The sequence below is a fragment of the Salvelinus alpinus genome, chromosome 24, assembly GCF_045679555.1.
Source record: "Salvelinus alpinus chromosome 24, SLU_Salpinus.1, whole genome shotgun sequence".
Lineage (NCBI taxonomy): Eukaryota > Metazoa > Chordata > Actinopteri > Salmoniformes > Salmonidae > Salvelinus > Salvelinus alpinus.
The window spans coordinates 7,344,998-7,367,010 of record NC_092109.1 but is presented as its reverse complement, the minus strand read 5'-3'; the positions used below and the strand labels follow the sequence as shown (position 1 = coordinate 7,367,010).

Here is a 22,013-nt window from a genome sequence, read left to right as displayed (position 1 = left end):
CCTCACCCGACGCCTAGAGTCCAGGATGGAACCTACAGTGTACGCCGGGCCCCCCTCGATGTCCAGGGGGGGCGGAGGGACCTCCCGCACCTCACCGTCCTGCAATGGACCAGCTACCACCGGCCTGAGGAGAGAGACATGAAACGAGGGGTTAATACGATAGTAAGGGGGAGCTGTAACCTATAACACACCTTGTTTATTCTCCTCAGGACTTTAAATGGCCACACAAACCGCGGGCCCAGCTTCCGGCAGGGCAGGCGGAGGGACAGGTTTCGGGTCGAGAGCCAGACCCGGTCCCCCGGTGCGAACACGGGGGCCTCACTGCGGTGGCGGTCAGCGCTTTCCTTCTGCCGCCCACCGGCCCGTTTCAGGGATTCCTGGACGGCTCTCCAGGTCTCTTTTGAGCACTGCACCCTTTCCTCCACCACAGGAGCCTCGGTCTGGCTCTGATGCCACGGTACCAGGACCGGCTGATAGCCCAACACGCACTGAAACGGCGACAGGTCCGTGGAGGAGTGGCAGAGTGAATTTTGAGCCATCTCGGCCTATGGGACGAACCTCGCCCACTCTCCTGGCCGGTCCTGGAAATACGACCGCAGAAACCTGCCCACATCCTGGTTCACTCTCTCCACCTGCCCATTACTCTCGGGGTGAAAACCCGAGGTGAGGCTGACCGAGACCCCCAGACGTTCCATGAACGCTCTCCAGACCCTGGACGTGAACTGAGGACCCCGATCAGAAACTATGTCCTCAGGCACCTCGTAGTGCCGGAAGACGTGTGTAAACAGGGCCTCCGCAGTCTGTAGGGCCGTAGGGAGACCGGGCAAAGGGAGGAGACGGCAGGACTTAGAAAACCGATCCACAACAACCAGGATTGTGGTGTTCCCATGACAGAGGAAGATCGGTGAGGAAGTCCACCGACAGGTGTGACCAAGGCCACTGTGGAACGGGAAGGGGCTGTAACTTCCCTCTAGGCAGGTGTCTAGGAGCCTTACACTGGGCGCACACCGAACAGGAGGAAACATAAACCCTCACGTCCTTGGTCAAGGTGGGCCACCAGTACTTCCCCATAATACCCCGCACCGCCCTATCGATCCCCGGATGACCAGAGGAGGGTAGCATGTGAGCCCAGCTGATCAATCTATTGCGAACACCAAGTGGGACGTACCTCCGAGCAGCTGGACACTGTGGTGGAGTGGGTTCTAACCGTGACGCCCGCTCGATGTCCGCGTCCATCTCCCATACCACCGGTGCCACCAGACAAGAGGCCGGAAGTATGGGGGTGGGATCGATGGACCGCTCCTCGGTATCGTAGAGATGGGACAGTGCGTCGGCCTTAGCGTTACGGGAACCTGGTCTATAAGAGATGGTGAAACGAAATCTGGTGAAAAACATTGCCTACCTTGCCTGACGAGGATTCAGTCTCCTCGCCGCCCGGATGTACTCCAGATTACGGTGGTCAGTCCAGATGAGAAAAGAGTGTTGCGCCCCCTCAAGTCAATGTCGCCACACCTTCAGAGCTTTTACCACAGCCAGCAACTCCCGGTCCCCCACATCATAGTTTCGCTCCGCCGGTCTGAGCTTCCTCGAAAAGAAAGCGCAGGGGCGAAGCTTCAGGGGCGTACCCGAGCGCTGTGATAGCACGGCTCCAACACCAGCCTCGGACGCATCCACCTCCACTATGAATGCCAAAGAGGGGTCCGGATGCGCCAATACGGGAGCATCGGTAAACAACGCCTTCAGACGACCAAAAGCCCTGTCCGCTTCCGCCGACCACCGCAAATGCACTGCCCCCCCCCCCGGTAATGGGAGCAGCCACCTGCCCAAAACCCCGGATAAACCTCCGGTAGTAATTGGCAAACCCTAAAACCCGCTGCACCTCCTTTACCGTGGTCGGGGTCGGCCAATTACGCACGGCCGCAATGCGGTCACACTCCATCACCACAGGCTCCTCCTCCGGTCGCCCTAGCTGCAGCCCCTCCTAACTCCATGGGTGTCGGAGCGGGAGGGCTGGGAGGTGGAACGAACAGAACCCTATCTGGACGCCCGCGAGCAGCCAGCAAGTTGTCCAGCCTGATGGACATGTCGATCAGTTGGTCCAGAGTGAGGGTGGTGTCTCGACAAGCTAGCTCCCTGCGGACGTCCTCTCGCAGGCTACACCTATAGTGGTCCATCAGGGCCCTGTCATTCCACTGGCCGGCGGCCAGGGTCCGGAACTCCAGCGCGCTCCTCGTCTCCTGCCTCAGATGAAACAGCCGTTCACCCGCCGCTCTGCCCTCCGGTGGGGGATCGAACACACCCCGGAAGCGGCGGGTGAACTCTGGGTAATGGTCCCTCGCCGAATCTGGACCCTCCCAGACCGCGTTGGCCCACTCCAGGGCTTTGCCCGAAAGGCAGGAGACGAGGACATTGAGACTCTCCTCTCCCGAGGGAGTCGGGTGAACGGTCGCCAGGTAAAGCTTCAGCTGGAGCAGGAACCCCTTGCACCCGGCAGCCGTCCCATCGTAGTCCCTCGGGAGCGCGAGCCGAATCCCGCTGGGGCCGGACGTCGCCGGAGAAGGTGGTGGTGCAGGCTGGAGAGTGGCTGAAGATGGGGTAGGGAGGCCGCTCCTTTCCCATCTCTCCATTCTCGCCAACACTTGATCCATGGCCGTCCCCAGACGGTGTAGCACGGCTGTTTGCTGGAGGACACGTTCCTCCATGGACGGGGATAGCGCGTCCACTCCTGCTGACTCCATGATTCCGGTGCGGGATTCTGTCAGGTTCTCCCTAGGAGAGGTGGGTGTGGAGTCAGGCGCAGGAGAGAGCAAATTGCAAGGAAGGGCGTTTTATTTACAAGTCCAAAGAACAGGAACAGGACCACAACAGTAGCCACAAAACGACAGGAACGCAGTCCAGGAAAAAAAACACCTGTTCAACAGAACAAACCAAAACGCAACCCAAACAAATGACAGCTACACGAACAATCCCGCACAAACCCAAGAGGGTAGGGCGAGATTAAATACCCCACTAATAACCTAAACTAGAACCAGGTGAGCAGCAAGACAGACAAAACCAAACGAAAAAGAAAAGGGATCGGTGGCAGCTAGTAGACCGGCGACGACGACCGCCGAGCGCCGCCCGAACAGGGAGAGGAGCCACCTTCGGTGGAAGTCGTGACAGTGAGACTCTGTTGTAGAGCTCATCACTCCCCCTAACTGGGAGGGGGCCAGAGACAATTGCATGATGTTGACACATCTTTCTTACACGCTAAAGCACATTCAAATGCATTCACTAAACACATACATAAATCCTCAGCAAATGTACACATATCCACAAACACACTCATGCAGACAAGACATTCATTTATAGAGACAAAATTCCAAACACTTATGTCCCGTGTGCTGTTCAGCTTCAGCTACATCTCTCTCCCAGCTAGAAATGTAGGGATCCAAGAGATAGAGAGCGAGAGTGAGAGAGAGCGAGAGTGGGGGGGTTTACACTATAATCAATTCAGTTCTTGGGAGAGTGAGAAATATGGAGAGAAAGATGGAGTCTCTCTGCAGCTGCATTGCATTATGTGATTGACATCTTGGATATGATTCAGTGTGAGTGAAAGAAGTTGTCAATTTTAATTGGCACAGCTCCATCTGACTCAATGGGAGAGATCATTGATGATCATATGTCATACTGTACATTCACAGTTGTGTATGTAGTAGTAGCAGCAGTAGCTATACATGCCATATGGTCATAGTAATCATATAACATGGGAGAATATAGCCATTTTAAATGACATATTCTAGTATGACTAAATGAGCGACATAATTGGGGATGTGTGAACCTCAGGCTTTCTGCATGATACTTACTGTGATGTTCCTTTTACTCCTTACTTTCCTCTCTGCCACTCTCTGTGAATCGGTCAGTCAAGCCAGCCTAGCGTGACAAGCCCGAGCTAGTCCTCCACTGACTGATCTGTTCCAGTGGTTTATCCCGTATTTGCTGATCTGTCCAGGGCATAGTCATAGGGACGGTTTCCCATACACAGATTAAGCCTAGTCATGGACTAAAAACCATGCTCAAGGACTAGGTTGAATTTGTGTTGGGGAAACCGACCCAGTTAAAGCAGATTATTAATGCTTAGTACTGCTATGCAAACTGACTGGCAGAGATGGGATGGGGTGAGCAGAGCTGAGCTGGGCAGGAGAGGACAGGACTTGGATGGGTTGGGCTGGGATGGGCAGGGTAGGAGAGGGCACACACACAGAGGTGAGCTGACCCCCTCTGATACCTCACACTGTCCTGTAGAGTCACAACTGCTGTGTACTGTACACTGAGAAAGGTCAAAGAGAGAGGGCGGGGGGTGGAGAGACAGATACATAGTAGGAGGGGGGAGAGTGGAAAAGGGAAAAGGAAGGAGAGACTGAAGGTGAGAGAGAATGGGAGACTGAGTCTTATTTATATCAGCATACTGCATTACTGAGAGGACATAAATAGCCCATATAACACTGGATATTTTGGCTCTTGATGTAATATCTTGCAGTTACAGCTAAACCTTTAGGTTGAGCACTACCCAGGTAGTGTGATGCTCTGCTCAGTGCTTTGATTCTTTACGTCAGGGTTGGTCCAGTCCTTGGGGTGCTGATTGGTGTCACACTTTGGGAGAGAGGTGATAGGATAAAAGAAGGAGACAGGTATGGGGCCTAAAGTACTGGTGTGTCATCCTGCTGCTGTGGATATGGCTGTGGTTCAGGGGCCGTATGTAGGGCCGGCCCTGGGCATAAGCAACATAAGCGGTTGCTTAGGGCCCCGGCCGATAATCGAAATTTGGTAGTGTATCAGCAGTTTTTCTCATGTAATGTCAGTCACTGACAGTCACTCAATTAGCCCATGTCAGCAAACATTGATAGCCATCTATCTACACCTTGTAGTAATCATGTCCAAATTACTGACCAGGCACACGGGGCATGTGCTTAGGGGCCCTGACCTATAGGGGGCCCTCATTGATTTTGTTAGTCATTCTCACTCAGGTATCATATGAACATGGGATAAGTCATGGTAAAATGTGTAGAATTGTAGGAAATTAGCTATAAAACTGCAAAAATATATCTCCACCGTGTGGCAGAATTTGTAGAATTGCAGGAAATTAGCTTTAAAACAAGAAAATTTTCTGTTCAGCCCCATGGCACAATGAGTAGAATTGCATGAAATGTGTTTTAAAACGGATAGATTTTCTTTCCGCCCTGTGGCAAAATGTTGCAGAAAATGTCCCTTAAAACGGCAACATTTTCTCTATGCCCCATGGCAAAATGTGTAGAATTGCAGGAAATTAACTTTAAAACATAATTTGTTCTCTTCCCCATCAAGAGGGGGACCACTAAAATGCTTTACCCGTAAAGTGGGGGGCTCCCAAACCAAATCTCGCTTCTCAGAGTAGGAGTGCTGATTTAGGATCAAGTCCCCCTTGTAATCTTATTAATTGTGAGCTTGAAGGCAAAACTGATCCTAAGTCAGTACTTCTACTACTCTGACAAGGTTGATACTATATATATATATGGCCTATGGCAGAGTTTCCAAAACCATCACTACAGAGCTGATTCAAATAATGAGAAAGAGAGAGTGTGAGTGAGTGATAATCAATTCACCTGAACCTGTATGTCAGGGGTAGGCAACCCTGGTCCTGTAGTGCTGCAGGCACTTCATGTTTTTTGTTTAAACGACCTGGAAGACCAGGTGTGTTGAATTTAGGCAATCACTGAACTGATCAATTTGCTCTGTTGGTCAGGTGTGGTGCCTAGTTGGAACAAAATCCGGCAGTACCTGCGGCACCCCAGGAACAGGTTTGCCTAACCCTGCTGTGCTTGTTTTTCTGCCTGTAACACCTTCAGAAATCATTTTTGGTGACGCAAATTAGGCACACATTCCAACACGAAATGAGTCGCCAACCGTTGGGTGATTCATTTGCACATTTAAATTGGGTTGTGACATGTATGTGATATTTCACGGCTATTTAATGAAGAACAGTACTGCCTTATGACTACTGTCCCTTTAAAGGACAGTTTGGAGTAACAGCAACACCAAAAGCAGCTACAAGATGGTGCCAGAGTCTTCAACATCATTCGTTTTAGATTATACTGTAAAGGCAGTGTTGATAATGATAGTTGTGGCTTTGGGGATTTTTGAATTAAGCTTGGTTTTGTGTTAAAATCGTCGATGTGTTTTAATGCACTTTTTTTTCATTATTGGATAATAAATGCATGTTATCCTTATTGTGTGCCCTATTAGGCATATGTACAACCCTTATTTGCCTATCTCACCACCTTAATATGCCCACCACAACTTCTGATCAAATTCTGAACTGGTGGAGTATTTAAATCAAATCATAATGGACTTTAATTGCATGAGGTTGTTCATTATATTAAGGTCAACTTGAGTAATTATCGGTACCTTAACATCTCGGGGTCCATGGGGGGGGTGGAAGTGAGAAACGTCACCTGCTGCGGCCCGGGATAATTGCCGCGTTCAAAACAACTGGGAACTCAGAAACAAATTATCCCTGACTGAGAAAAATCGATTTGAACGGTCATCCAACTCGGAATTCAAACTCGGGAATTTGGGCCTCTTTCTAGAGCTTCAACTTTCCGACTTGAAGATCACTTACTTCCTGATTTGACCTCGTATTTTTTAGAGATCACTTTTTTATTTTATTTTTTTACTTGGTAATAGAAGCGTTCAGCATCTTGCGAGCGGACAAGTGGGGCAATTTTACCGGGAACTGCTCTTTCCCCTATTTCCTCTGTGGGCGCGATTGAGGACAATAACGGCGCGCAATCCGAGATTACACCAACCAAACAGACACCGAAATAATGTGGTTTCCTCAAGGGTACTTTGGGAAAGGTGATGGTTCTATGTGGAACCACAATGATTTAAAGAGCTCTTCAATGGTTCTTTACGGTTCACAAAAGGGGTCTTTGCTCTTTTAGGGAAAATTAAAACATAGTGAAACGGCTCATCAGAATATGTCGGGTCATGGTATGCGCATAGTTATTTTTGTGCAACCGTGAGTGAGAGTGTCATTCCAGTTTATGTTCTGGCATTATATGTAACTAGGGCCGGCAACGGTGTTTTTTGTATTAATTGAGAACGGTTGTCCGTTGGTCGCAATTGTTCTCAGGGATCCGCAGTTGTTCCAGAGGTAGTTCACTTCATATCCACCTTGTCAATTAACACAATAATAACACCTAAGGAATGTTAGCAATATGATATGGCTGACAAGAATAAAAAATAAAAACGTCGGTTCTTCAAAATGATCTAGAAAGAATCGTTCAGTCTGAGAAAGATTCTTTATGGAACCATTATCCACAAAGTTAAATAAATAACCGTAATAAAGGGTGCTATATAGCCCCGAAAAGAGTTGGAACCATAGTGGAACCCTTTTTTGGTGCTATTTAGAAAACATTTCAATGGGTCTTCATAGCACCGTACATGTTCCAATTAGAATCTTGAAAAAAAATTGTTTTATATTGCACCAAAAGATTTCCGCTACGGTTACAAGCCAAATAACCCCTATCTGGCAGTGTACAGATCCATTGTTTTGTGTGTATATATCTGCAGGCACCCCCTTCTCCTTTTGGAACAGCCTGTGTGTAGTCACTCGCACTTATATTCAGGAGGCGGACTGAGGGCGTGAACGAAAGAGGAAGGGAGAACGGGAAAGCCACCAGAGCGCGGGACAGCACAGAGAGAGAAAGCCCTTTGCCTGGAATTGAAAGAGATAGGCCTGTCCATCCAGATTTCTCCATCTCTAACCCACTCCTCAATCTCACGACTTTCGGGTCTGTCCGATTGGTTATCGAGGGTTTATTCTCATTAACGTGATCCATACCTGCTCCTCCGAGCTTTTTCCAGCTCCGAACCATTCCGCCATTCACCAGTGATGTCCAAGAAACGACCGACCGAAACGGGGCTACGGGTGTTACACCAGCAGGCTGTGGCTTCACCGGGCAACATGGATTGCCTTGCTCGTTTCTCACCGGATTGTGCTGAAATAGAATACAGCTAATTTGGGTTAAACACAGCGTGAAGAGATGTCAGTACCGTTGCTGAAGATCGGTGTGGTGCTGAGCACCATGGCGATGATCACTAACTGGATGTCGCAGACGCTGCCGTCGCTGGTGGGGCTCAACACCACCAAGATCACCGCGGAGAGGGCAGGCTACCCGGACAGGAGCACCGGAGTAAGTGTCAACACAACTTTTCGTTTCTCGCGGCTTAATTTCGGCTGCATATCATTTCCCCAACTATTACTTATTTTGTTTTATTCGCTCTCTTTGGTTCATTAATTATTAAACGTATAAAAGCCCTTCGCTTTAAGCTCTTTTTTTGTTGTTGCTTGACATGGTTACTAGTGTATTTTTATGCTGTGCTGTCTGATTCCAGCGTTTGGTTGGCTCTCAGATCTTAGAGCAAATGGAATTGCAGAGGCATGGTTGATATCGCCTTTTTCAGTTTGATATCACTCGAGAGAGAGAGACTAGTTGTAGGTTACTGTATTTTCGAGGTGAGGCGGGGGAGCGCGCTGAGAGGTGGAGGAGAACAAGGGCGCGCACTGAGAGCGGTAATGGACTTGGATGCTGTCATTGATAAAACGCTGCAAGGTGAAAATTGAGTGAAAATGAAATTTCGCGGCCAGACCTTTACACTGAAAGCAGCTGGGTTCATATTTATCCCCCGATTTCAGGCACCCTCTGTGGGGTCTCTGATTCTCTGATCATCGAATGAAAAGCGCACCAGATGAATAATTGGGTCCTGTTATTACTCGGGGCAGAAGGCTTCTCCTCTTTGTATTTTTGTCAAGCACGATCTGACCTTTTGGTTAATCGAAGAAAATGTAATTATTATTAAACATAAATAGGCTAATACTTTGTGAAATAAATGTTGAAACCTATAGAAGAAAAAAAATCGATGTGATTTTACGCAATGAGGTTGAGTAAGAAATAATTAAATAAAACGCACTCCTTAATGGTTTACATTTTTGGCAAAAAGCTGTTTGATTAGAACATAAACCATTTAAATAATTAAACCATAAAACAATACTATCTGGTCCGATATAAAGGCTGCACTGTAATGAAGGGCCGACATATTACATAGTAATTTTCGCTTATTACATGATGATCTGATTGACATGTTGTGTTATTACATAGTAATAACCAGAGCCATGTGTTTAGATAAGACATGGCTCTGGTAATAACATCCATGAGTGTTAGCGCTCTGACTTTCAGCTGTTCTCTTGTGGGATTATTGATGTAAAAAACTTCCTCTTAACCATGCACAAAAAAAAATCTAGGGGGGCACAAAGTACATGAGAACGGCTGGGGGTGACGTTGGAGAATTTGACATTTTTCAAACACCTGAAATAGCTTTTTCTTGTAGTCTAGAGGCATAATCATAATGCTTAATTATATGTAAAAAAAATAAAAAGGTATATAATGACTAAAATAACCCTTTGAGCTCTTCAACGGTTCCTTACAGTTCGCAAAAGGGTTCTTTACTCATTTAGTGACAATTAAAATTTAGGGGACGCGGCGCTCTTCAACGGTTCCTTACAGTTCGCAAAAGGGTTCTTTACTCATTTAGTGACAATTAAAATTTAGGGGACGCGGCTCATTAGAATATTGTTGTGTAACCGGGAGTCAGAGTGTCATTCCAGTTTGTCTGATGTGTTGCGTTAGGCCAGTATCTGACTTTAGCCGGTGGCAGTGTTTTGTGAAAGACTCGTGTATGGCCTTGTTAATTGAGAACGATTGATGAAATCAGTCAGTTCTCAATTTTTTCTTCCGGGACCCCCATCTGTTCCAGCGGTAGCTCACTTGATTCAACTTGTCGATTAACACAGTAATAACACCTATGGAATTTTAACAATATAATATGGCTGACCGGAATTTTAAAAAACTGTATTGTTTTTCGAAAGGATCTACAAATGACCTTTCATGTTGAGAAATGTTCTTTATATCACCGTACAGGTTCCATTTAGAACCTTATTAGCATGGTTCTTTATTGAACCTTCAAAAAAGGGTTCCCGCTATGGTATATAACCCCTATCTGATATTATTTAGAACCGTTCTTTTCTTGTGTGTAGTGAAGCATCTTTTCATTATATTCAGTCAATGCCTCTGTGAAGTGAATATGGAAAGGTTGCCAGGTTGGCTTTAAACATTCAGATTGATTTACCACACTAAGTTAATTGTTGGTGACCTTTTTGGTTCCCTTTAGGGCTCTGCATCCATGCACTATCCAATTCACTCTCAGCAGTACTCCGGCCACCGGACATTTGACTCAGATTAATATTCACTATTGGAATAAGGCTTCTCTTGCACCCTGGTCATGATGTACAGTCAAACGATGGATTGTGGAATGAGTGTGTGGATTCAGGATCAGGACGCTGTTGGCTTTTATGTGACAGTAGTAATGAAAGTGCTACGATTTCAGATTAGTCCTGAAGATATGTAATGGCCCAGGTAGAGAGACTGAATGGAAGTGCAACGGTTTCAGATGACCAATGCAGATATGTATTGGCTATTTCCTATGTTCGTGCCACCAGAACTGTAGATATATTTACATATGGAGCATGAGTCTTTGGCTGAAAGGTTTTGTGATTACTCATTTCTATGCTATCTGCACTCTAAATAATTCTGTGTTAAAACAACCCAATTTATGTAAATATTGGACAGAACACACATTGGGTTATTTTGACCCAGCCACTTGAGTCACAAACAACCAATTATTTTCTTTAAATTGGGTTGTTGAGCTATGATCCACCAAGGTCAGATAAGAAGACTGGAGGCGTGGCTATCCGGTAGTTATTTCTGGCCAACCGTGAGAGTGAATGTTATTCCAGTTAATAAATTCTGTTGTATTGTCAAGGAATTATAAGGGTTGAGTCAGTCAGTAAAATACTTGGTGGAGAGTGTGGTGAATCGGTGGCGATGACGTTGTCTGTCCTGCAAAGTTTTGATATGTCTAACCCTGACAAGGTCAAGTTAGGATGTTTATCCTGTGAGAGCTTTTGTTCTGAAAACACTGCAGTGTATTATGACCCAAGCTTATGGTCATGTTGCAGCAGTGTGTATGAGGGAGATTCCTACATGTAACAAGTGTGCAGGAGGGCATGAGACGAAGGAATGTGTAGTATCGGTGGAGAAAGTTGTGTGTTAGCTGTGGCGGTCCCCATGGGGCTGGAGATCGGGCCTCCAGTGAGACAAAGGCAGGTTGAGGTTGCCAGGGTCAGAGTAGTACAGAAAGTGTTGTATGCTGAAGCAGTGAAGAGAGTGGGTACAGCGTGAGGGATCCTGAGAGGATTTCTGTGAGTAGGAAGAGACCATTAGAGAGGGATGGGAATAATATGCGCTTCAGTAAGGTGGGTTTCTTAGCATTCATAGACGTGGTTGTCAACTGAACCGCAGAAATGCAACGTGAGTCACAGAAAATTGCAGGTTGTGGTGGCAGCTGCAGAGAAGTCCTTGGGATTGTGAGGTTTTACTGAAAAAAGATTTGCAGGGGGTGTTGAGTGGTAGTTTTTTTCCTCCCAGACCTTTGGCCTGGAGAATGATTAGATAGGGTTAAATAATGGAATAGGGTAGTGTTTTTTTTAGTGAGGGGCTAGTAATTGGCAGGGTCATTTTCCTTTCCCCTAATTTTGTATTACCGGATGTTAGTAGTAGGTGGCGGTGTATGCAACTAGAAGTTGGACGCGAACTACCAACCCAATCCCAAAGTAGAAGAAGAGTCAGTGAAAGTAAGTTGAAGTGGACTCGTGATGATTTTTTTGCGTTTCTTCCATCCAGAGGACACAGGCGCTCACAACCACGCACATTGGGACAATAACTACGACTTGCTTTGCTCTTTGGAGCAGGGTGCCATTAAAAGGAGTGACGGTGTTAAGTGTTGAGGAGGATCAACTGAAATGGAAGATTACAGGTGGTATGTGACGCCCGCCATTTGGTGCGACGCAGACCCCGTGGAGAGCGTGGTGAAACAGAGAAGACACTGTCTGTCCTGCCGAGTTTTTACCTGACAGCCATGGTTATCAACTGCACAGCAGACATGGAACGCGAGTCACAGAAAATACACGTTGTGGTTGCAGCTGCAGAGAAGTACTTGGCATTACACGATTCTTTCTGCAGAAGAGTTACAGGGGATGTTGATTTGGTAGTGTTCTGTCAGCCTACAAAAGTGTCCGTGCTCAACCTTAACATGTGTTGACTATACAACAGAACAGATGAACTGGAATGACATTTACTCGAGAAAAAAAAAAGTACTATCCGTAAGTCGTGCCCCGACTAATCCATGGCTCTAGTCTTCGATTATATTTTTGTTCATTATTGCGCGGTGGATCATAGCTCAGTAACCCAACTAAGTGAGTCAACAGGCTGGGTCAAAAGTAACCCAACGTGTTGTCTGTCCACTATTTACCCAACACTGGGTTGTTTTTAACCCAGCATTTGTTTGAGTGTGGGCCTCAGCTTGTCAATCACTCAGGGACAAGGATAGAGACATGTCAATCAACACCGTTGTCAGATCCCGATCAGATTGTGGTCAATTGGTTGTGAGATCAGCATCAGCACCACATTCAGTATTCATTGATGACCTCTCAAGCTTCGTAGGATTCTGCATACCCAGCTTTGCCCTGTCTCAATGCGAACATGATTGGACTGTGTTCATTGTTTAATCTTGACAATCTCACACCGCATCCTTGTATTGTTAAATAGTTGGACACCAATAACGTTGATAAGGTACACGTACATGAGTATTTCAACGTCTCGGCCAGTTCGATTGGCTGCTGTTCCCCTCTGTTTGCATTTGATGATTGGATGGAGCGGGGTTTAACAGTTCTCGTCATGGCCATATGTCCCCGTGCTTAATCCTTTGTTCGTGTGCATCCCACAGAGAGACATTATGTAAGTGCCACGGTGGAGAGAAAATAAACACGAAGTACTGAGGGTTTAACACAGCTCCACCACTTCAAATGGTGCTATATGTGACCACAAGCCTACAGTGTAGGTTTGAAATGTGCGGCCAAGCTAAGCCAACGCAGTCAGAGAGCAGGCGAGGATGGAAGGGGTAGAATAAGTTATTTGTTCAACAAATCCCTGACAATTGGATTATAGGATGGATGCTTTTGTTATTCTCTCACCAGTTTTTTCCCCCGAACACCCACCCACCCACCCTCCCTCCCACTCTCTTTCTGTCTCTCTATCTCTCGCTTTCTCTTTCTTCCAGGTGTTGCCAGCGAACCCAGAGGAGTCGTGGCAGGTGTACAGTTCAGCCCAGGACAGTGAGGGGAGGTGTGTGTGCACCGTGGTGGCACCGCAGCAGTCCATGTGTTCACGAGATGCCCGCACCAAACAGTTGAGGCAACTGCTAGAGAAGGTAACTACACTGAACAAAATATAAACGCAACATGCAACACTTTCAAAGATTTTACCGAGTTACAGTTCATATAAGGAAATCAGTCAATTGAAGTAAAAAAATGAGGCCATAATCTATGGATTTCACATGACTGGGAATACAGATATGCCTGTGTTGGGCACAGATTCCTTAAAAAATGAAGGTAGTGGCGTGGATCAGAAAACCAGTCAGTATCTGCTGTGACCACCATTTTCCTCATGCAGTGTGACGCATCTCCTTCGCATAAAGTTGTTCAGGATGTTGATCGTGGTCTATGGAATTTTGTCTCACTTTGTCTCACTTCAATGGCTGTGCAAAAATCGCTTGATATTGGCTGGAACTGGAACACGCTGTCGTACATGTCGATCCAGAGCATCCCAAAGCGGCTCAATGGGTGACATGTCTGGTGAGTATGCAAGCCATTGAAAAACTGGGACATTTCTGGGACAGCTTCCAGGAATTGTGTCCAGATCCTTGCGACATGGGGCTGTGCATTATCATGCTGAAATGAATGGCACGACAATAGGCCTCAGGATCTTGTCAGCGCTTCCCTGTGCATTCAAATTGAGTTCGTTGTCTGTAGTTTATGCCTGCCCATACCATAAACTCACTGCACCATTGGGGACTCTGTTCACAACGTTGACAAACCGCTCACACACACAGCGCCATACACACTGTCTACCATCTGCCTGGTACAGTTGAAACCGGGATTCATCACTTCTCCAGTGGCCGTCGAAGGTGAGCATTTGCCCACTAAAGTCGATTACGACGCCGAACTGCAATCAAATCAACACCCCTGTGAGGACGCCGATCACGCAGATGAGCTTCCCTGAGACGGTTTCTGTCAGTTTGTGCAGAAATTCTTGGGTTGTGCAAACCCACAGTTTCATCAGCTGTCTGGGTGGCTGGTCTCAGACCATCCCGCTGGTGAAGATGCCGGATGTGGGGGTCCTGGGCTGGCGTGGTTACACGTGGTCGGTGGTTGTGAGGCCGGTTGGACGTACTGCCAAATTCTCTAAAATGGCTTTGGAGGTGGCTTATGGTAGAGAGATGAACATGACATTTTCTGGCAACAGTTCTGGTGGACATTCCTGCAGTCAGCATGCCAATTGTGTGCTCCCTCAAAACTTGTGGCATTGTGTTGTGTGACAAAACTGCAGATTTTTGAGTGCAGCTGTGTAATGATCATGCTGTTTAATCAGCTTCTTGATATGCTATACCTGTTAGGTGGAAGGATTATGCTCACTAACAGGGATGTAAACAAATTTGTTCACAAAATTTGAGAGATATGCTTTTTGTGCGTTTAGAAAATGTCTGTGATCGTTTATTTCAGCTCATGAAACATGGGACCAACACTTTACATGTTGCGATTATATTTTTGTTCATTATATTATTACTTCATGTCCAAAGCAACACCAACCAATGACCTGTCAAGTCTTACCTCACAGACTTCAAAGGAATTATTCAACTACCCCACCACCACACATACCAGCAGCAGTCCAAGACAACATACTACTTCAGCACCCTGATAACACATTGGTTATTTAACATTGTTTTCTTGAACATGCATTGACAATAAAACACAACAGATGAACCGGAATGACATTTACTCTCACGGGTGGCCAAAAATAACAACATGAAAGCCACGCCTATACTAAGACACGCCTTCAGTCTTCTGATCTGACCCGGTGGATCATAGCTCAATAACCCAGCATCAACAACCCAACTTAAAGAAAACAATGGGTTGTTTGTGACCCAACTGACTGGTTCAAAATAACCCAACATTTGTCTGTCAAATATTTACCCACAATGGGTTGTTTTTAACCCAGCATTTTTTGAGTGTAGCTACACTGTAAAACCATGCAACATGTGAACACTTTCATAACTTAAACATCGGTGTTTAAAACTTCAACATTAGGCATTTAGATTAGTCAATAAGTGTTCTAATCTTAAACACAGCTGTTTAAAATGCAAGATTAAACATGATAGTCGGCTTTTTCCTGTCAGTTTCCAATCAGGAGAACACCTACTGTATATCTCCTAAGTGATCAGATTTGATAAACTAGTGTTTACTTTCCCATCGTCCTGTTTAGAGTGCATTTAGTGATTGGAAATTGATGGAACTTTCCATTCCTTTTATTCAGATCAGTGTTAGGAATGTCTGTCACCTTTCCGACATTTCAGCACAAGTGAATAGGACATTTGATTCAAGACATCTTTTCAATCGCATGGTGTCGTTGTTACTCGACTGTGTTGAATTAATGTCCGTTAACTCTCTCGGAGTGAATAAGACGTGGGAAGGCTGTCATGATCATATATCTCCCAGCGTGATTTGTTGCGGGTTGATTTTTTAGAGTAGTTTGTCTTAATATCTATTGATCTTATACTATACAAAGACAAATAACTAAACATCTTCTAAACTAATCCAATCGCTAAGGGTTTTGATTTATTGCACCCCTTGCTGAGATGGTTGTTCCAGTTGAGATGGTTTAGGTACTGTAATCGTCTTCGTTATGTCCGCCGTCATAGCAGTCATTCTGAGTGCAGGTTGTGGGTGATAAAATAATCAGGTTGTTGGATGTTCTCCCACTGGTTTGATTCTGATAGTAAATACTTACTGCTTCACTGACTTGTTGGTTTTATGTAGCCTGTGAGTCAGGATTTTCAGATGCGAATGGCCAGGATTGTTGATTGCCTTATGAAATGTATTAAATATGGTCATAAAGGTTTTACATTCAATTGAAATACTTTCACTTAGGCAGTCAGGTGAAGGCTTCGGGGGTAGAAGGTTCTGAATGTAACAACCACGTGTCTCTCAGTAACAAACACGGTCATACTGTAGGTGGGTATTTCTTACATTCATTCGAAAGGCATGCAGGGAAATATGCAAATAGAGCTTTACACCCTACCTACAGTGTTAAAATAACATCCCCAGTGTTAAGTGTTTAAAATCTAAACACCTTGTGCCGAATAAACATGTTCTAGTGTTTAAAAAGTGTTACAGCGAATTAACACGTTCTGGTATGGACAATCTAAACACTGTGATGCATTTTCATTGAAATTCGAAATGCCTTGACGTGTTTAAAAAAAAAAAAGTTGGCCAGAAAAGTGTTCAGTTGCGTTTAGATGGTTGTCACCCACACCCACCTGCGGCCCCATCCTCATCCACCCTGTTGTTCATAAGACAAGAATGGGAACCGGGAGCCAGTCAGCCACTAATGAGTTCCATGGAAACCTCAGGCAAGAAGCAGGCATTATGGGAGTCACTATTACATCACCGCACACTAGCCAAACAACACTACAGATGATGCAAGCCAGCTCAATGCACATACAGTACAGTAGGGATTTACAAACTCGGTCCTGGGGGCCCCCCGGGTGCACGTTTTGGTTTTTGCCCTAGCACTACACAGCTGATTCAAATAACCAACTCATCAGCTAGCTTTGATTATTTGAATCAGTTGTGTAGTGCCAGGGTAAAAAACAAAACGTGGAGATGTGTTCTGCAGAAATCAGACTCTGAGCCCAGACCATAGAAATAGAATTGCTAGAATGGGCATCCTATTCAAGTCAATGTTCTGTGATGGAAGAATCGGTGGCCGTATTGAGTGTAGGCATACTCATCTCCATGTCTTCCCTGTTCTCCCCTATGTAGGTCCAGAACATGACCCAGTCCATCCAGGTGCTGGACCAGCGGACACAGAGAGACCTGCAGTACGTGGAGAAAATGGAGGTGCAGCTGAGAGGTCTGGAGACCAAGTTCAGACAGGTGGAGGAGAACCACAAGCAGAACATCGCCAAGCAATACAAGGTACAGCAGCAGACCAGTACACCTTAACCCACCCTGCTGGGGATATAGGGGCTATCATCATCACCATCACCATCACCACTCATCTGATAAAAACCACCTCCATCCACCATGGATTGGTTTATGTGTGTGCCCACTGCCCACTCTGGATATGGTCCAGCATCAGATGATAAACAGCGACATTCGCAATCAAAAAGCCGTGGATGTGCTGGATCCTCACAGATAATCAAATGGAGATTACTCCCAAAAATGTCATTCCAATACTTATGTATCACCCGTGTTTGACGAACGAGTATTGATAGTGAACCATTGGAGCGCTGCATATTTCCTTCTTCTATAGTTCGTATGGAGTTCTTTTCACATTCGCTAGGAAAAGCTCTCAGAATTGAATGCATCAGTATGTATCAAAAGGAACCGTGTTGGGATTTAAGACTTTTGAATAGGAACATTTGGGATTCTCTCTTACTGAGAAACGGTCTTCTTCCTCCACAACAATAACCATTATCACAACAACAACTACCACTGCCACAAATACTAGTAACGATAATGAATTATAGTGTATGAGCTGGTACTGGGGGGATTCTAGAACATTCAGTGGGCACATGCAAAAACTATCATCAACCAGATATTAATTCATTGCTTAGCTCTCCTTCCTTCCTTCCTTCCCTCTGCTTCCTTTTAAATGACGATCAACAATGCAAGTTTAGCACCACGCATTTTTTTTATTGATTGATTTGACTAATCAATGACAGTAGATCCACCAGTAAGGTCATAGCTAACCAACTACACCTTTTTAAACCCCATAATCATAAGCTACACCTGCACACTGACGTTACTTTCCTGGCACTCAGAAAAACATATTTTGTACATATTGTACACCTCAACATAAACAGCGGTGTCGATGACAATTTGCGGAACAACATTTTCCAACCCCTGCATTCCTTTCGGGGTGTGTGTGCATTTCCAACGCATGCTCCCCCACCTTCATATCACGAATGCAAAATAATCAAAGCCTGTTTAACATGCTCTCTAATCCAGTGTGTGCCATTACTGTGTGTTGTTCTGTGTCTGTTAGATAGGTTAGTGAGCTAGATGTCAACAGTATGTTATTTTCTTGCTTGCAGGGCTAACTTTAGGACATGTAAAGAGAGAAGAGGCAGGTCAATCCCATGTTCCACCTGAACTGGGCTACCACAGTACTGAGCATCAAATAGTTTAATCATTTACCTTTAGCACCATTAGTACTACTACCAAGAAACCCCACCTACCGCCTTTCCCAACCAGCCAGTCTACCTACCTATCTACCTACCACTGATCACTTCCTGCATGTTACTGTTACAATGTTTTCCATCCAAAAGCTCTCAAAAGTAAACATTTAGTTATTCACAATTATTGATATTGTTATTTTTATGATTATTGCTATTTTACTTTCGTTTTTTGTCTATGTATATTTACTAAAGACTACAACGTACTTATAAACATTAGTGATAATAAAACCCAAAACACTTTGTTGTGTGTGACATGTAAAAGCATGTAACCTTTTAAAGATGTTGCATTTTAAACGATGATGACCAATAAAGCGCTTTCCCAATTGTTTCCTGGTGTACCGAGAGCTTGTGTTTAACGCAACGGCTCGTCTCCATTAGGACGGAGCCTCTGCTATCTCGCCCATACGGTGGAACACACACTGGGTTTGTTCCCACACACACAGGTACAAACACTGTACACCCACACACACTAACAAACAGGGTGCTGTTACAGAGTTGTGTATTGTCAGAGAGTAAAGATAGGCAAGGCTAGAGTAGTCAGGGTCAGATAGGTGTTTTTTGTTGCTCTTTTGGAGTCTCTTCTTTTTTTGTCGCCAAGCATGACACTGAACCCAGCTTATTTTAATCCTTTCAGGCCATAAAAGCGAAAATGGAGGAGCTTAGGCCGTTGATACCAGTGTTGGAGGAGTACAAGGCCGATGCCAAATTGGTATTGCAGTTTAAGGAAGAGGTCCAGAATCTGACGTCAGTTCTAAGCGAGCTCCAGGAGGAGATGGGAGCCTATGACTACGAGGAACTCCACACCAGAGTGTCAAATCTTGAGGAGAGGCTCCGAGCATGCATGCAAAAATTAGGTAGGCGGAGAAAGTTTCTGACACACACTCACACGCTATGGCTGCGTTTACACAGGCAGACCAATTCAGATCTTTTGCCAATAATGGGTCTTTTGACCAATCAGATCAGCTCTTTTGCCGATAATTGGGCGAAATATCAGAATTGGGCTGTCTGTATAAAACAGCCTTTGCACACTTCCATTGTTCATGGACAAGTTCTTTACAGTTTTAGACTAAAGTGAGAGCGTCAGGCACATATAGTACACACCTCAGAAACGTTCAACATCAAGGCGCACTATGTACGCAATGGATACACCTGAAAAGAAACACATAATCCTTTTTTTTAAACACATTGGAGCACACCTTAGCTTCTTTGGAGATCTCATGAGCAGACAAACTAGTACATACATTTTATCTGTGCATTATATCGATCTTCCACACAGGAGTTTCAAAACACCTGTTTCTCAACATTCTATAGGCCCACCTTTGTTTAATCTCATTTTACACTGAGAAATAAAACATGATCCCATATGTTTGCCTCAATCTAGCCAATGTGGTATAGGTGCATTTGATCGACAACATAGGTGAGTTGTATGCACAACCTACACCCAATTTAAAGTGTGATTCACTTATTCATAAAGATATTCTGTCACACATGTGCTAAACACACACACATTACTCTCTGCAACATACACACTCTCACTCTCCCTCATTTTCTATTTCATGTTCCCTATCTCCCCCCCCTTTATTTGACAGTGATGGCCCCCTGCTTACAGCCAGCACATGATTATTCGAGCACCGGTCGTGGTGTCTTCACTCACAGTTTGTGTCCTCAAAGGGCTCCCTTTTTCCTGTAACACCTATAGTGCGCTACTTTCGACCAGAGCTCTAAGGGCTCTCTGGTCAAAGTAGTGCACTATATTGGGAATAGTGTGCTATTTGGGATACACTCACATATTGGGAATAGTGTGCTATTTGGGACACACACACCGAGATCAATCCACATGCAAAGCCTCTTATCTATGTAGAGTTCTGTGAGGACGACGAGACACAACCGCAGGAGACAGTCCACCAAGTATACAGTAGTTACGAAAAAAATTTATCAAATGATTTTACCGTTTTTAAAAGGAAATTGCTAAAACATTCAATTGCTAAAACATTGTAAAATATTCCACTATCTCTGTCAGGTCCACATTGGGTAGACATCAATAGAAAGATAGGATCTATATTACTTCGTTTTTTATTTGATGACGGTTATTTTTCATTCCTTAAAAGTCAATAGTCTGATCTCTGCTCAGGCAGTAGCAGACAAACAGCCAGACAATGTTCTCTCTGCTCCCAGGCCTACTGTCTTTAGTCATCTTATTTAGCTAGGCTAGCCTGCCTAAGTACGCTAGGCTAGCCTGCCTAAGTATGCTGCAGAGCTGTCTGCCGAAATCATTTGACTAGTTCTTCAAAGTAGATCAGGCATACTTTCCACAAACTGTCTCCGTCACGCTCTCTCTTCATGGTGTTGTGTACTTTCCTCTCTCACGCGGTCTGTGTGTATCCAACGTAACGTAGCAGGCGTAAAAGTGTATCCTAGTGATGGGTTGTTCGGTCGCGAATGGCTCTTTTTGAACGGATCTTTTTGGTGAACGTCGGGAACCGAATCCCTTCTGTGAAAGAGCCGATCATTTGGCTACCTGATTTCCATACTTACTACTGCTTTTTGAACTGAGAACAATGTTTTTCTTCAGATAAGTTACAAAATAATTCAATAAAGAGGGTGAATCCTCACTGCAGAAACAATAAATAGTAGGGAGAGCGCATCAATCTGGTCCACGCCGATTTTGTCAGTGCCTAAAAACAAGCTGTCTAATAATTTGGCCAGGTAAAAAGAAGTTTACTTGCATTTCATGATCTGACATAATGGTAGCCTACCTTTTGGGCTTTACAATGGAGATTTGCATTTTTTTGATTGTTCTAGATCGTTTTTTATTTTTTACAAAGAGCCTAATGAGCTGTCTCTTTTATGTGAACGGTGCCAAATGAGCCGGCTCACCGAAAAGACTCGGAATGTACATCACTAGTGTAAAAAAAAACAGGCGCAATGGATTATGGTCAATGTAGTTAATTGTCATGTTTCTGCGCTGAACTAGGCTGAATATTTGCTTAATGACCAGACCAGTGTCCCGCTCTCTCGTGAATGATTCGATTTCTCTCTAGAGAAACAGCGCGTTCAGCTCAGAAAAAAACATAACTAAATGGAATTTAAGTAATTGAACCGAAGTTGGTCAATTAGTTGTTTAATGACCTCCCCCAACAAAAAAATATATATATGTTGGTTAATCGCTCAACACTTATGACAGGTCAGTCAGCATGGGACTGATACAGTAGTATACAGAGTGGTTATCACTTTCATCATCACATAAGCACAAGCACTTTTACACACACACACACACACACACACACACACACACACACACACACACACACACACACACACACACACACACACACACACACACACACACACACACACACACACAGAGGAATGAATGCGTGCAAGAACACATGCACACACACACACACACACACACACACACACACACACACACACACACACACACACACACACACACACACACACACACACACACACACACACACACACACACACAGGCACTGAACGCATTTTGCAGC

General features: G+C 45.0%; 1 protein-coding gene across 2 annotated transcripts in view; it reads left to right on the top strand.

Moving 5' to 3' along the window:
• Positions 1 to 22,013, top strand: part of LOC139552063 (noelin-like) — a 56,480-nt gene that overhangs the window by 20,678 nt on the left and 13,789 nt on the right. Inside the window, exons 1-4 of one of the 2 annotated variants that reach the window (XM_071363434.1) lie at positions 7,639 to 8,213; positions 13,255 to 13,404; positions 17,075 to 17,230; positions 19,130 to 19,349. In XM_071363434.1, coding sequence (XP_071219535.1) covers positions 8,064 to 8,213; positions 13,255 to 13,404; positions 17,075 to 17,230; positions 19,130 to 19,349 — 676 coding nt within the window. In that variant the 5' untranslated portion in view covers positions 7,639 to 8,063. Of the gene's footprint in view, positions 1 to 7,638; positions 8,214 to 13,254; positions 13,405 to 17,074; positions 17,231 to 19,129; positions 19,350 to 22,013 lie in introns of those variants that run through there. The other variant, XM_071363436.1, reaches the window with a different exon arrangement.